The 12,632-nt window shown below is 39.3% G+C and overlaps 3 protein-coding genes across 3 annotated transcripts in view; 1 reads left to right on the plus strand and 2 right to left on the minus strand.

The window, feature by feature from the left end:
* The window catches only part of LOC128888866 (uncharacterized), a 125,041-nt gene that overhangs the window by 89,923 nt on the left and 22,486 nt on the right, over positions 1 to 12,632 (minus strand). The window lies entirely within an intron of this gene.
* LOC128888600 (E3 ubiquitin-protein ligase FANCL) lies at positions 509 to 2,322 on the plus strand. The gene is made up of 6 exons (XM_054145619.1): positions 509 to 943; positions 1,061 to 1,168; positions 1,257 to 1,504; positions 1,590 to 1,779; positions 1,871 to 2,098; positions 2,181 to 2,322. Exons 1-6 carry the CDS (start codon positions 644 to 646, stop codon positions 2,277 to 2,279), a joined length of 1,173 nt encoding a protein of 390 aa, XP_054001594.1. The 5' UTR covers positions 509 to 643; the 3' UTR covers positions 2,280 to 2,322.
* LOC128888611 (NADH-cytochrome b5 reductase-like) lies at positions 2,303 to 3,915 on the minus strand. The gene is made up of 4 exons (XM_054145643.1): positions 3,499 to 3,915; positions 3,153 to 3,387; positions 2,826 to 3,037; positions 2,303 to 2,508 (listed from the first exon to the last, which is right to left on the minus strand). Exons 1-4 carry the CDS (start codon positions 3,758 to 3,760, stop codon positions 2,318 to 2,320), a joined length of 900 nt encoding a protein of 299 aa, XP_054001618.1. The 5' UTR covers positions 3,761 to 3,915; the 3' UTR covers positions 2,303 to 2,317.

Here is a 12,632-nt window from a genome sequence, read left to right on the forward strand (position 1 = left end):
TTATCTCGCACATGGCTCAAATCATATAATACCGATTTCCATTCAAGGTTATTTAAATGGTTTCAGTCATATTTCCTGGAAAGATAATGGAAACAAATTTTGTTGAAAGAAATTAGCCATGAAAAATTTGAAAATAGAACGCATTAATCAAAATTACATTTTGTTAATTTTCGCTTTTAAATTTTTAGTTGTACGTCAAAGGTAACAAACTATGAAAATATCAATGAAATTTAAAAGACATATTGTAATTTCGCTTTCTTTACAATTATTTTAATAAATGAATTTTACACTAATGTTTCCATATAATTTCTGAAAAACAGTAAGTGGAATATAATAAGTCATGATTTTGTTAATTAAATTCTAATAATGTAAATCAAGGCTAAATGTGGCAATAAATATTTAATAACATAAACATGTGCATATGTATATGTTTTAATATACATATACATAATACATGTACATTACGATCTACTAAAGCCACCTAGTGAGCAACAGTGACCAATCAAGCGAGCGAATATGTAAATAATGGTCAAAAGACTGTCGAGCATTGTCAAATTTTGTTTTCATTGTAATTTTATTGTTATCAGTGCTTGTATTTTACAACTTGTGCATATAATGGTAAAGATTTAATTTATCAATTACGATGGTCGTTGATGAATATGAAATTATCGTGCAAAGTTATCCAGAAATGATACTAATTTCTGAATCTCCAGTTACATGGCAAGGTTTTTTAACAGTTTCGTGTCGATCTAATTCAGGACGAAATACTCGAGTAAAATTGAAACTAATCGTACCGAATTATCCATCGTTACACGATGCAGACATTAATTTTGGTAAAGAAATCACACTCATACGTAATATAGAGTTTAGTCAGAAGGTGAAAAATTTGATGGAAAACATAACAAAAGTGTCTTCATTTTTAAGGCAATTACAATCACTTATAGTGAGTGTAACATTTATGTAGATAACAAATTATATATATTTCATTGATAATGCTTTGTTATTTATTTTATATCTTATATTTGATGCTAAAATTAGTAACAAAAATATTTTTAAACAGAGTAGTTTTATGAACATTGCTCGCCTTGAAGATGACACATATGAAGTAACAGATAATGAAGCAGTGGAAGTAATGCAAGAATTAAAAGATGCGCTTAAGGCTCCACCAGTATGTGGTACAAGTTTTTTATCCATTGTTATTTTTAAATCTTTAGACATAGTTAAATGATATAAGCATTATAATCATATTGTTATAGGGGGTTAAATTATTATCTGATAGCAATTTAAATACAATTCAATTATCATTGAAAAATGTGTCTTTAAAATTACAAAGAACAAAGCATAGACCAAATCCCTGGAAAGTTATCTATTCAGATTTGCCTGAAATATCTGCCTTTGGACCCTTTGAAAGGAATTTGTCAACATTAATTATTGCAAAGAATAAATTCAAGTTACAAGTGGAGATACTTGAAAATACATGGTCAAATTTGAGACTGATCGATGAGTAAGCATTGTAGAGTTATTTCATTTTAACAAATATGATGTTTTAAACGTTTAATCTACAAGTTATATCACTTTTTAATGATTAGAAAGTGTTGGGTGTTGGATCCACTAAAACCAACATTTTCCCATCTTTATCGCCGAATTTACTTAACACCATCTTTATCAATGTTTATTCAAGTGGATCCCTTGAATCCTATGGACTTGCCAGAAATTAAATTTATGGGTACCGACATCGAAATTAAATTGCAAATGGACCTTCTTTCAAAGAATATACATGTATGTCGTATTCGTGAAAATATATACCTTGGCAACATTTGGTAGTTACATTTGACAGTGCAATATAATTACATAGTACATCTTTTTTCAGTATTGGAGTCCAAAACGTAATATAGTAGACAATCTAATGATGTTGTTACATATAGATACATTTCCCCCAAAAAAAGAAAAAGTATGCATAGAAGATAAAAATGCTATTGTGACTGATGAAGAATGTTGTATTTGTTTCTCTATGAAATTAGACGATGAAACTCTACCTGACAAAATATGCAGTAATCCACAATGTAGGAGACATTTTCATACACCTTGTCTATTACAAGTATGTTTTCAAATTACAAGGGAATTTTATAATCGAAGTATTAAATATTAAGATAATATTTATTAAATACTTTACATTTCAGTGGTTGCAAGCTGTTGCTAGTAATCATATTGTGTTTGGTCACATTCATGGTGCTTGTCCACACTGTCAAGAAAGTATATCGTGTTGCATTAACTCGTGAATTTATTTAAATTTTATTTCAGATAAGTTACACCGATTTTATTCAAACACATGTATATATGTATGATTCATGCATCTTGTCCACTGTTCAACAGACCTATTAAATTCATTAGTACCACATATTAAGATTAATGTTGTATTATTGATATTATCTTCAAGCATTTTAGAGATTGTTAGATTATTTAATCGACCGGATTTTATATTTATGCCATGAAGATTATAAGCATTATCTGAAACATAAAAAAACATTTTCCTACAAATATTCATTACTGTAACTTAAAATTTGTGTTATATTTCGTTGTTGCTACTTTTCCTTGAAAGTTCAGCTTCAGATTTAAAAACCATACTTCTATTTTTGTGTAACAATGTGGTGTACTAAGTATAAATTAAAGTATTATAATTTATTGGTAAGTATTTTAAGAATTGTAGATTATTTTTAAATATTTAATTGATATTGTTATCAGTATATACATGTATTCATGTTATAGGAGTAATTAATATTTTTAAAGTTGAATTTATTCAATGATACTTAGAATATATAACTTACTGCGTAATTGTGATATATATAATGTACATTTAAAATTCCAATAATCTGATAAGTCTTGTAATTCCTTTTTCAAAGGTATCTGTAATATATTCTGAAATCCTCCAATAAGATGAATCTTGGTTTCTTCGAGTTCATTGTCTACAATTGACTTTGCTATAGGATAAACTGCTGTTATTCCAGAACCCATACTAAACATAATTATGTTCTGAAAACTAACAAATGTTATTCTATTTTTTTAGTAATTTAATGTTGCACTATGAAACAAGCTGCCATAAAGATACTAGTATATAACATGTTGTGTTTTTAACATTCTTGTATATTCCAAACCTGTTACTTTTATATTTAAAATTCCCATATGGTCCTCTGATACGAATTTCATCACCTAATTTTATATTCTTTAAATACGTATTAAATTTTCCGCTGTGGTAAAGTCTAATTAAAAACTGAATGCTGTCATCTGTCCAAGAAATTGGAGTTAATGGTTTGGTTGCATCCTTTAAATGTAACATAACATGTTGTCCTGGATTAATTAATAAACTTGCATCATTTCTTGATTTGTGTTCTGTAAGTGATGGATAATTATTATTAACAATACATCTACTACATATATATACAGATGTAATTCTAAATAAATATAAAACTCATGTTTTTGTACATAATACAAGAAGTCTACCTTGATATTTCAAACAAAGTAGAATGTAACATTCGGAAACTACCGTTTTATTAATAACTACAAAGTTTTTGTATAAAAATGAGCACAGTAAATTATTTCTATTTCGTACTTTTATATTTAGTCTTTTTTTCCTTTCATATTGTTCAAGTAACTTTCTGTGTATATCAAAAATACAAGGATCACATGCATTATGACAACAATCGTCATTTGAAGGTGTTACTGGCTGACTAGTTTCGCTATCATTGGAGTTATCACTATTCATATCGTCACAACCTACTGTAGTACTACTAGCCGTGTTGAGGCAAAAATGGCAACAGTGCAGGAGTCCGGCTCAGGGCCACCAAGCTACTTTGAGTATATAGAAATGGAGGAGGAATTGCTTGGTTCTGTATAGGCCGAAAGTGTGTCCAAAGTCTGTACGAGAGAGAAAGGTATAGAGTGATATCTGTCCTCTCTGCACATGCGTCAACATCATACCTGCACTCTTTGTATACATATATCTATGTATAGAAACCCTACACTTCAGTTTTATGAATTGTTACAATAGATCATTTTAATAGAAATGTATACTCAATATACGAAATTCTCTAAATCTGTATACTGCATAAAAAAAACCAATAATATGCTTTATGTATATACACATATATTTATATTCTAATATAATGGAACTTATAATTCCTTGGCATCTGTTATTGATTTTAGCTGAGATAAATAGTAGTTGGATTCCGTAAAGATAATATGCGCATATTTTTTACAATAAACGTTACATTTATTGTGGATAATGAATGCATCTACTTTTTATAAACACAGCCCGTCAATGTAACCTATAGAATGGCATTCATAATGTATTTGATGCATGCGCAGAGAGGACAAATATCATTCTATACTGTTGCGGAACGCGTCGTGTGCGGATAGGGATTTTCTGCCGTGGGTAAAGTGCCCGTGGAGGAGCGCTGAACCGCTCTGCCTGGAGAGACGCGTGAAATAAAAATTCAAAGTACTTTTAGGGAAAAAGTAATGTCGTTTATTCAGTCGACTCGTTTGATTTAAATCTTTACGTAGTTCGTCACCAGAGGTTCGATTACGATTGAACTCTCCGGAAAAATCCTCGCTCGATCTGCTGCTTCTCTCCCTTCTCCGGAAGATTCTCGATCCTCTCTTTGGGTTGTCCTGGTCCAATCAGGGGTTGCGCCCTACTCCTTCTATCGGTGATCTTCATCGATCTGGGATCCACCCCCGAGTCGAGTGGAGGTGAGAGTCGCGCGCCCATGTTTGTGCAGGGCTATATGTGAAAAGAGAAAGCGCGGAGGTCTAGAGAGAGAAAAAACGCGCCAGCGAGACACCGCAACCCTTAAGGAAATTTATTACCCTCTTGAAGAAGTCGCCGGAAACCCGAACCGAGGTACAGCGCGAGTCTGTTATTTTCAAGGAGCTTACGAGATGGAACAACAGCTAACTCGACTCGAATTCTAAAGAAATGCATTCCAACGGAAACGGAGATTCGACACGGCCTATAATGAATCTATCATGTATTTTCAGCGAACATTCCCTTTTCTCTCCTGACTTTCGACTTTACCACGCTCGATCACTCACGTTGAATGTTTTAACAATGTATATACGTGGCGGTTCGTTGATTCAATGCGTTAATCCATTTGAATTCCGCTCCTAATTTGAATATAAATATATACTACATGCGGTAGTGTTTAAGCTATTCCGCGTTGTGGCGCTACATGCCATGAAGCTAAATTCACGTGATAGCATAACAATACCTTTCTCTTTCACACAGACTTTGGACACACTTTCGGTGCTGGCAATCCTCCTCTATGTCTATACAGGGTGTTAACAAATATGTAGGACATTTATTCAGGATCACGTCTTCATACCAGTACAAATTGAAAAATCTGTTACCATTTTGCAATCTGAGGCTTCGTTGTTGAGATATAAGCGATTGAAATTTACAGGTGGACTTCTGGCGCAGGCTGTTTAAATCTCTGTCAGTTGAACGTGCGGTCGCACATGGACGCACTCACACACGAAAAAGACACACCGATGCACGCGCACTTGTTTCATTCCTCCGACGCCGATGACACTACAGACGCTACAAGATAACAAAATACCGTTATCTTTTTAACGATTCTTTTAACCTGCAAAATATAATATTTATTTTCTTTGCTGCTTCAGTAGCTTTAAACTCTTGCTATCCGTAGTGATGTAAAAGTACTCGAGTCTTAAAATTTTCAATTATTTTACTAAAACAAAAAAAATTAAACCATTAATAAATTAATGTAACTAATAATTAAATATGAAACAGATTTTCAAAGGCTACAAAATGATATATAACACTTGCATACAAAGTAATTTTAACGACTTCAGAATATTGCATAATCTGAAACAACTTAGAAAACGGAAGAACTTTTTATTCACCCTAATAACTTTACACTTTACACCACATTTCAATCGCCTTAACGACATTCATCGAGTATCGGCAGCAACTCATCCGAATTACGATCTCTTACGAACTCGTCCGAACGAGTTACGAGTTACGAGCCGGGGGAGGTAGTAGAGCAGCTCGAGTCTTATTGTGCTCGGGCTGCTCGGGCTGCTCGGGCCGCCCGACACGTCCGGGCCGCCCGACACGTCCGGGCCGCTCGAGACTTCCCATGTCTCGAGGACCCGCTCGAGCCCCCTCGACCTTATCTTAGCCCGATTGATCGGACAGGGTCCGATTCTCGAGTCGGCCTTGCACACTCCTAATCGAAGGACATTGACGCGGCCGCCTAGTGCGTAGCCTTCGCTACCACGGCCGCTCCAACGATATACGCGCGCTCTGATTGGTCAGTGTTTTCCGTTAATATCTCCTAAGGAAAAAGTTGTTCGAAATCATCTCTCGAACCATCCCTTTCAAGGTGTTACAACATTTTTGGGACATCCTGTATGTATTCGCTTTTGTTACTTCAGCTCATTTTTCTTTTACTCTATTCAATTAAAAAAGTGATAATTTGGCTATTTATGTAGAACTTATAGAAACGAAGGGAACCACAGGTTTGGAGGTTGTTCGTTAACAAATTGCAGCAACTGTTGTAAAATGTTTATCCATTTTTATTACAAGATAAGTTGTCGAAATCTGAATTGTCAGGTACCTTTATTCATACAGATGTTACGATCCAGGGCGATAGCGATGCGCGTGTGAGCCCTACGATTGGGTTGAATTCAAGGATCGAAGAAGATACGATTAGTCCTGTTTAACTCCAAAGATTGGAGTTGAGGATTGAGGATGGAGTAGAAATCGACTCTGACGCGAAGTCAGATAGCTGCTGGGAATTGGTATCTTCCGGTAAAGGGTTACCGTAGGATCGGTATCTCCCATACTGCGCGAGCTGCTCCCGTCCGGTGTCAGCGTCATCTGTTATGCAGACGACACGCTGATTATTGTGACGGGACACATCGGGACGAGGATCATTCGTTTGGCGGAAATAGCGGTGGCCATCGTCGTCGCCAGGATCCGGGCACTGGGACTGGAGACATCGCCAAAGAAGACGGAGGTAGTCATGTTTCACGGACTGCGTCTGTCGCGGCGGGCACCCCAGGTATATATCGGCGTCTGCAAATCCTCCGCCGGAGTGGCGCCATCTCGCCGGATGGTGCGGTCGAAGAGTGGAGGCGTCGAGCCCGACGGCTCGCCCGTGAGAAGTGGCGGCGCGAACTCTATGAGAGTGGTGCCGCCCGCCACCGAGCCGTCGGGGCGGTCCTGCCAAGTCTGGACGCTTGGATGGACCGCCGGCATGGCCGGCTGTCGTAACGGCTCACGTAGGTGCTCACCGGACATGGCTGTTTCGGTGAGTACCTGCAAAATGTGGGTGCGGAGGCGACAGCTGTGTGCCACCAGTGTGGGGCCGATGTAGACTCGGCCCAACATGCGTTGGAGGAGTGCCCGGCCTTCTCGGCGGAGAGGCGGGCGCTCCAGCAGGTTGTTGGTTGGGACCTCTCGCTTCCGGCTGTCATTGCGTCGATGGTCGGGGGCGAGAGGTCCTGGAGGGCGGTGTCCTCCTTCTGTGAGGTCGTCATATTGCGGAAGGAGGACGACGAGCGGGATCGGGAGAGAACTGATCCCGCTCGCGCGGAGCGGAGGAGGCAGAGGCGCGCGGCGGGACGGCGGCTACCAGCTGCTCCCGCTCCTGCCAGTGGGGCTAGTCCTCACTGAGCTCCTCTCCTCCACCAGCCGGTAACCACAATACATGGTGTGACTGCGGGTAGTGGCGTCCGCAGCCAGGTGGGGAGGGATGTCGCTCCCCACCGGAGATGGAACTCCTCCATTGCAAGGGTGGTGGCGCGGGGGGGGGGGGCACCGGTAACGTTCGTAAGAGATCCTGGTGCCCCTTCCCAGTGCACAGAGCCCGGCCACCGTGGAGTTTTAGTGGGTATTCCCCTCCTTCTGAGGGGCGAGTCCCACACTACCCCCTCCTTTAAGGGGGTGTGCGTAAATGCATTTCTCCGCGTTAAAAAAAAAACAAAAGGATCGGTATCTCCTGGTAAAGGGTAACCGTTGGGAAGGATAGGTAAGGATTGAATCGTATCGTTGGAATATAATACGCGTCGTGGATAAAGCCTCGCAACTATTAATTCTATACAAATAATAACTCGAGCGGTAAAGTTCTTATGTTGTGGGGTCGTTACACTGGTTAGGATTGCTCATCCCAATGGTGAAGGTTTAATAATGATTTAACAGACCTTTTAAGGTTAACAAATGATTATATATTCAAAACTGAATAATTCTAATAATACAATTGTACAGTGTCGTGTTGTCGCGGTTAGTGTATGAATTTAATTACCTAATTGTTGCACGGTATTAACGCACTGGCGATGCGGGGGTCGAGAATGCTTCTATTGCCAAAATAAAATTGAAATCGGTTACGCGGATCTATATGGTTGATTGTGATTCAAAAGAGAACTGAAGCCCGATCTCACTGAAGCACTCTCTGCAGATGATCAACGTGATGCTACTCTACGTGACTCTACGCGTAACTCTTTCGTTCTAATCTCCCGAGTAACGAAAATCATGGGTTTATATACCCCTAGATATTGGTGGGGATGCGTCAGTGATTCCCATATATGGAAATTTGATGGTTGAGATTTTCGTTACTCAGAGGTGAACATCTGTGTGGCTTTAGGGAAAGTTTAGATAAGGGTGTACCCACGCAACGCAAGTTAAAAGACGATTTTGAGAAAAGTATGATACAACTGCAGAGTGCACTTCAGTAAGACTAGACTCCACATTCCAAGGGGTAGATAAAATAAATGAATGCGAGATTCGAAAAGAACGGGTGTGCATACGTAACACAGAATAGATCCATACCACTAAAGTGTTTTTAATTTAGACTTCTTATGTAGAGCTTCTGGAAATGGAGTCATTTTCTCATTTCATTATTAACATTAAAATTTCTTGCAGCAAGAAAACAAAATTGCAGGTATTTATAATTATTTATAAATTGAACAAATAAATGTTTGATGAACGAAATGAACGAAGCATTGAATAGAGTAATATAAAGAGAGAGGGGATTACAAAAGCGAATATATATATTTCATATAATTTATTAATTATACTCTATTCAATTAAAAAAAATAATAATAATTTAGACTTCTTATGTAGATTTCACAGAAATATCAATTTTATTTTTATAAATTTAAAATAGATTCTACATAATAAATGATTTTTAGCCGCCACGTTCGCCACGTGCGCCGCATCCGCCACGCCAGCCACGCCTGCCACGCCAGCTTTGGCCACGGCATTGTAATATAAAAATCGACTTCAGAGCCGCATATTGATTTATGAGGACCCTTATCATGTCCCGTCCTTCGGAGTTTTGGGCCCTCATATTGTAATGTATTGTAATGTGAATGTTGGATAAATGTTTATATTTAAACCACTAGATATGTTTGTATGTTTTATAGTTGTCAGTTATGTTTATCAAGTTGTGTTAGTAATTTATTGATTAGTCATTCAATTTGTATTGTGATTTGATTTTGTGTGATATATTGTGTGTTGTCTTGAAATTTTGACAGTTTTCGCCGAACCTCTAAATAAATATCCTTACAATATGTTCTTGTATACGCTTTACCCCGCTTCGTGCGTGGCGGGGTATATGCTCTGTAATTAGTAGAAAATAAAATTATTGGTAAAATATCGTACAAGTATATAACTCTTTATAATTGGGGTTGCCAAGAAGAGCCGTAAAGAGACGGCAGTTATTTTGCATCAGACTTACCGTCTGGGGAGAAGTGGCAGTATGAGGGGTGACATTGCGCGGTGGTGCGGTCTCACAACGGATAGCAAGTTAGTGTCGCAAAGGGGAACGAAATGACAGAGAAGGACCCACCAAGTTTAGAAGATACAAATATATTTCAAAGTGTGCAATTTCATGTAAAAATTGCAACAGCAATAAAGGTGATTTAAGTAGTCATTAAATGATCATAGTTAAAAATTTTAAGTGCATAATCATCAATAAGTGCTTAAATTGTTTTGTAAATCTACATGTAATTGCACACTTTCAAATGCATTTGTGCCTTCTACATTTTGTCATTCCCTATCTTTTATCATTTTGGTCCCCCCTGCGGTTTATTATCAGTTGTGGGACCGGAGGCCTCGCTGTGAGGCCCGACCCCTGCGCATTCTCACCCCACTTACTGCCGTTTCTCCCAGGCGGGGCGTCTGGTTCAAGATAGCTACCGGCTCTTCGTGGAAACCCATGGTCTATGTATTTACGTTGTGTTCCTGGGGCGGGAGGCTGTGCAGGTGGTGGCTACATGGGAAAACGGGCAGGAACATATAATAGAACGTGTAATTGTTAAATTTGAAGTAATGGATAGAGCATTCGTTGTTAGAAAACAATTTCCGATTTGCCTCAGCTATGGTATAATTGTTCACAAAAGTCAAGGGCTAAGCTTGCAGAATACTGTCATAGAAGCAGATAATTCAATATTTACTTGTGGGTAAATTTACGTTGCTCTTTCTCGGGTGACCACATTACAAGGACTGCATCTTATCAATTATGATTCATCTTCCGTAACGGCACAAGAATCGGCTATAATAGAGTACAATAGATTGTGAAAGAAAAGTAGACCTGATCTTATGACTATTTCAATATCTAGAAACCGTGTTCGCAATGTTCGTGATGCTGTTTGGCACTACCTAATTACATATCTGAATGTCAGAGTACCAATGAACATGTTATAAAAGTCTTTATGGATCAATATAAATCGTCGAATCAAAATCCAAACATTATATCATTACGACAATTCGCGGGAGAAAAATACGCTTACAAGCAGCTACACGATGCAGCTGAGTTTAATATATAAATAACGAATAAAACTTCAGAAAGTTCAATATATCAAACACATTTATAGCGAAATATTAAAAAATAAACGAGATAATATTACTTCGGATACAATGAAGAAAGTAATAGTATCTCAATTTGGTAAAAAAAAAATGTTAACATTATCTAGTTATCTCTAAAGCTTGTGACGGGGCAGATATGTTTCTTCCCGTCACGAAAGCGCCCTGACTTCGGAAGGGCCTCGCTCCCTCCTCGCCGGACACCCCAGTTCGGAGGTGGTCCGCAAATATGGAAGGATGAGTGTTCCGCGGCGTATTAAGGACCCCCTTTTGTTTGCGCTCCCCCTCGTACTCACGATCCACCCCGCGTCTTCGTGCAAGCACGGCAAGTCGTCGGTCGCGATGTTCCCGAGGTCCCCAGGACCCCAGCTCGGCCACCACCAGGAGGACTGACCACCCTTGGAAATACGCACCGCTTATTGCCCTTTGGAGCTGTCACGGGGGGAAGACGTTGCCGCAAGGATGCCATGGTGGTGACACACGTAAGGAGCCCCTACAACCCCTGGGTGGGGTGTAACCGTGTTAAAATTTAGTCTCTTGATTGACACTAAATTTTAACTTCAGCTCGGATGTTTGGAGTAAATGGAAGAAATTGAGGGCTCGTGCCTCCAAGTGCTGGATAGCGAAGTGTTCTGAGAGGTGATTAAAGAATTTGCAAATTCTGATATATCTGGTAATTAATGAAATATACTCTGTCAAATTTAGTAACGACGGATGTCACGATGATTTCGTGGAGAGCTGAATTTATAAATATACAGGGTGTCCCAAAAGTCGGGGAGGAGCCGGAAATGGGGGGGTAGCTGAGACGATTCTGAACAACAATTTCCTTTGTAAACATGTCGGATGGGGCTTCGTTAAGGAGATATTAAGCGAAACCCCCGAACAATCAAAGCGTGCGGAGACCGTTCAAGCGGCTGTGGTAGCGAAGGCTACGCGCTGGCGGCCGCGCTTGTACGCGAACAAGTGACTCGACGTGCATCGAAAGACATTGACGCTGCCGCCTAGCGCGTAGCCTTCGCTACTGCGGCCGCTCGAACGGTCTGCGCGCGCTCTGATTGGTCGAGGTTTTCTCTTAATATTTCCTTAACGAAGCCCCATCCGACATTTTTGCAAAGGAAATTGTTGTTCAGAATCGTCTCAGCTACCCCCCCTTTCCGGCTCCTCCCCGACTTTTGGGACACCCTGTATATGTTCCGTTATACTTGACGACGACTAGTATTACAATGAGTTCGCAGAGGATATAAATATATATATGTTTGGTCTATACAGATATGAAACTAGAGACACTCGTCCGTTGATTTATCGCAAATTAACACTATTTTGAAATCAATGTTATCTATGGCAACGTGAATAACGGGATTGGCACGCTTTGTCTATCAATGTGAATATGATAAGGCAACGATTGCGAGATATACCTTAGGAAAACCCAAAGTTGGTTGTACAAAGACGTCTGAATGCCTATCCGCATTCACACGAAATTGCACGTGTTTTCTTAAGAGACTGGTACGCCTGAAACCGAATACACACGGTTTGGAGAAGTGGTGAGCGCGTTTAGGATTCATTTCGTGATCAAATGCACGATTGTGGATTTGTCGCAGCACCTACCCACTCGGCCGATTTCTCGGAGGAGATGTTCAGGTTCTCCGGTGACGGACGCCTGATTCCAACAGTACGAATCCGATCGTGTTCGTAACTACCAACGTGATTGACGGTTTGTCGCAGCACCGTTTCACCCGGCCGATTT

Source organism: Hylaeus anthracinus, unplaced genomic scaffold (assembly GCF_026225885.1).
Source record: "Hylaeus anthracinus isolate JK02 unplaced genomic scaffold, UHH_iyHylAnth1.0_haploid 11994, whole genome shotgun sequence".
Lineage (NCBI taxonomy): Eukaryota > Metazoa > Arthropoda > Insecta > Hymenoptera > Colletidae > Hylaeus > Hylaeus anthracinus.

Coding starts and splice junctions, on each gene's coding strand:
- LOC128888611 (XM_054145643.1), bottom strand. CDS start 3,760: ATGAATAGTGATAACTCCAATGATAGCGAAACTAGTCAGCCAGTAACA. Junction 3,388..3,498: donor ACTTTGTTTGAAATATCAAG/GTAGACTTCTTG, acceptor CATCACTTACAG/AACACAAATCAAGAAATGAT. Junction 3,038..3,152: donor TTTAAATATAAAAGTAACAG/GTTTGGAATATA, acceptor AACATTTGTTAG/TTTTCAGAACATAATTATGT.
- LOC128888600 (XM_054145619.1), top strand. CDS start 644: ATGGTCGTTGATGAATATGAAATTATCGTGCAAAGTTATCCAGAAATG. Junction 944..1,060: donor GGCAATTACAATCACTTATA/GTGAGTGTAACA, acceptor ATTTTTAAACAG/AGTAGTTTTATGAACATTGC. Junction 1,505..1,589: donor AATTTGAGACTGATCGATGA/GTAAGCATTGTA, acceptor TTTAATGATTAG/AAAGTGTTGGGTGTTGGATC.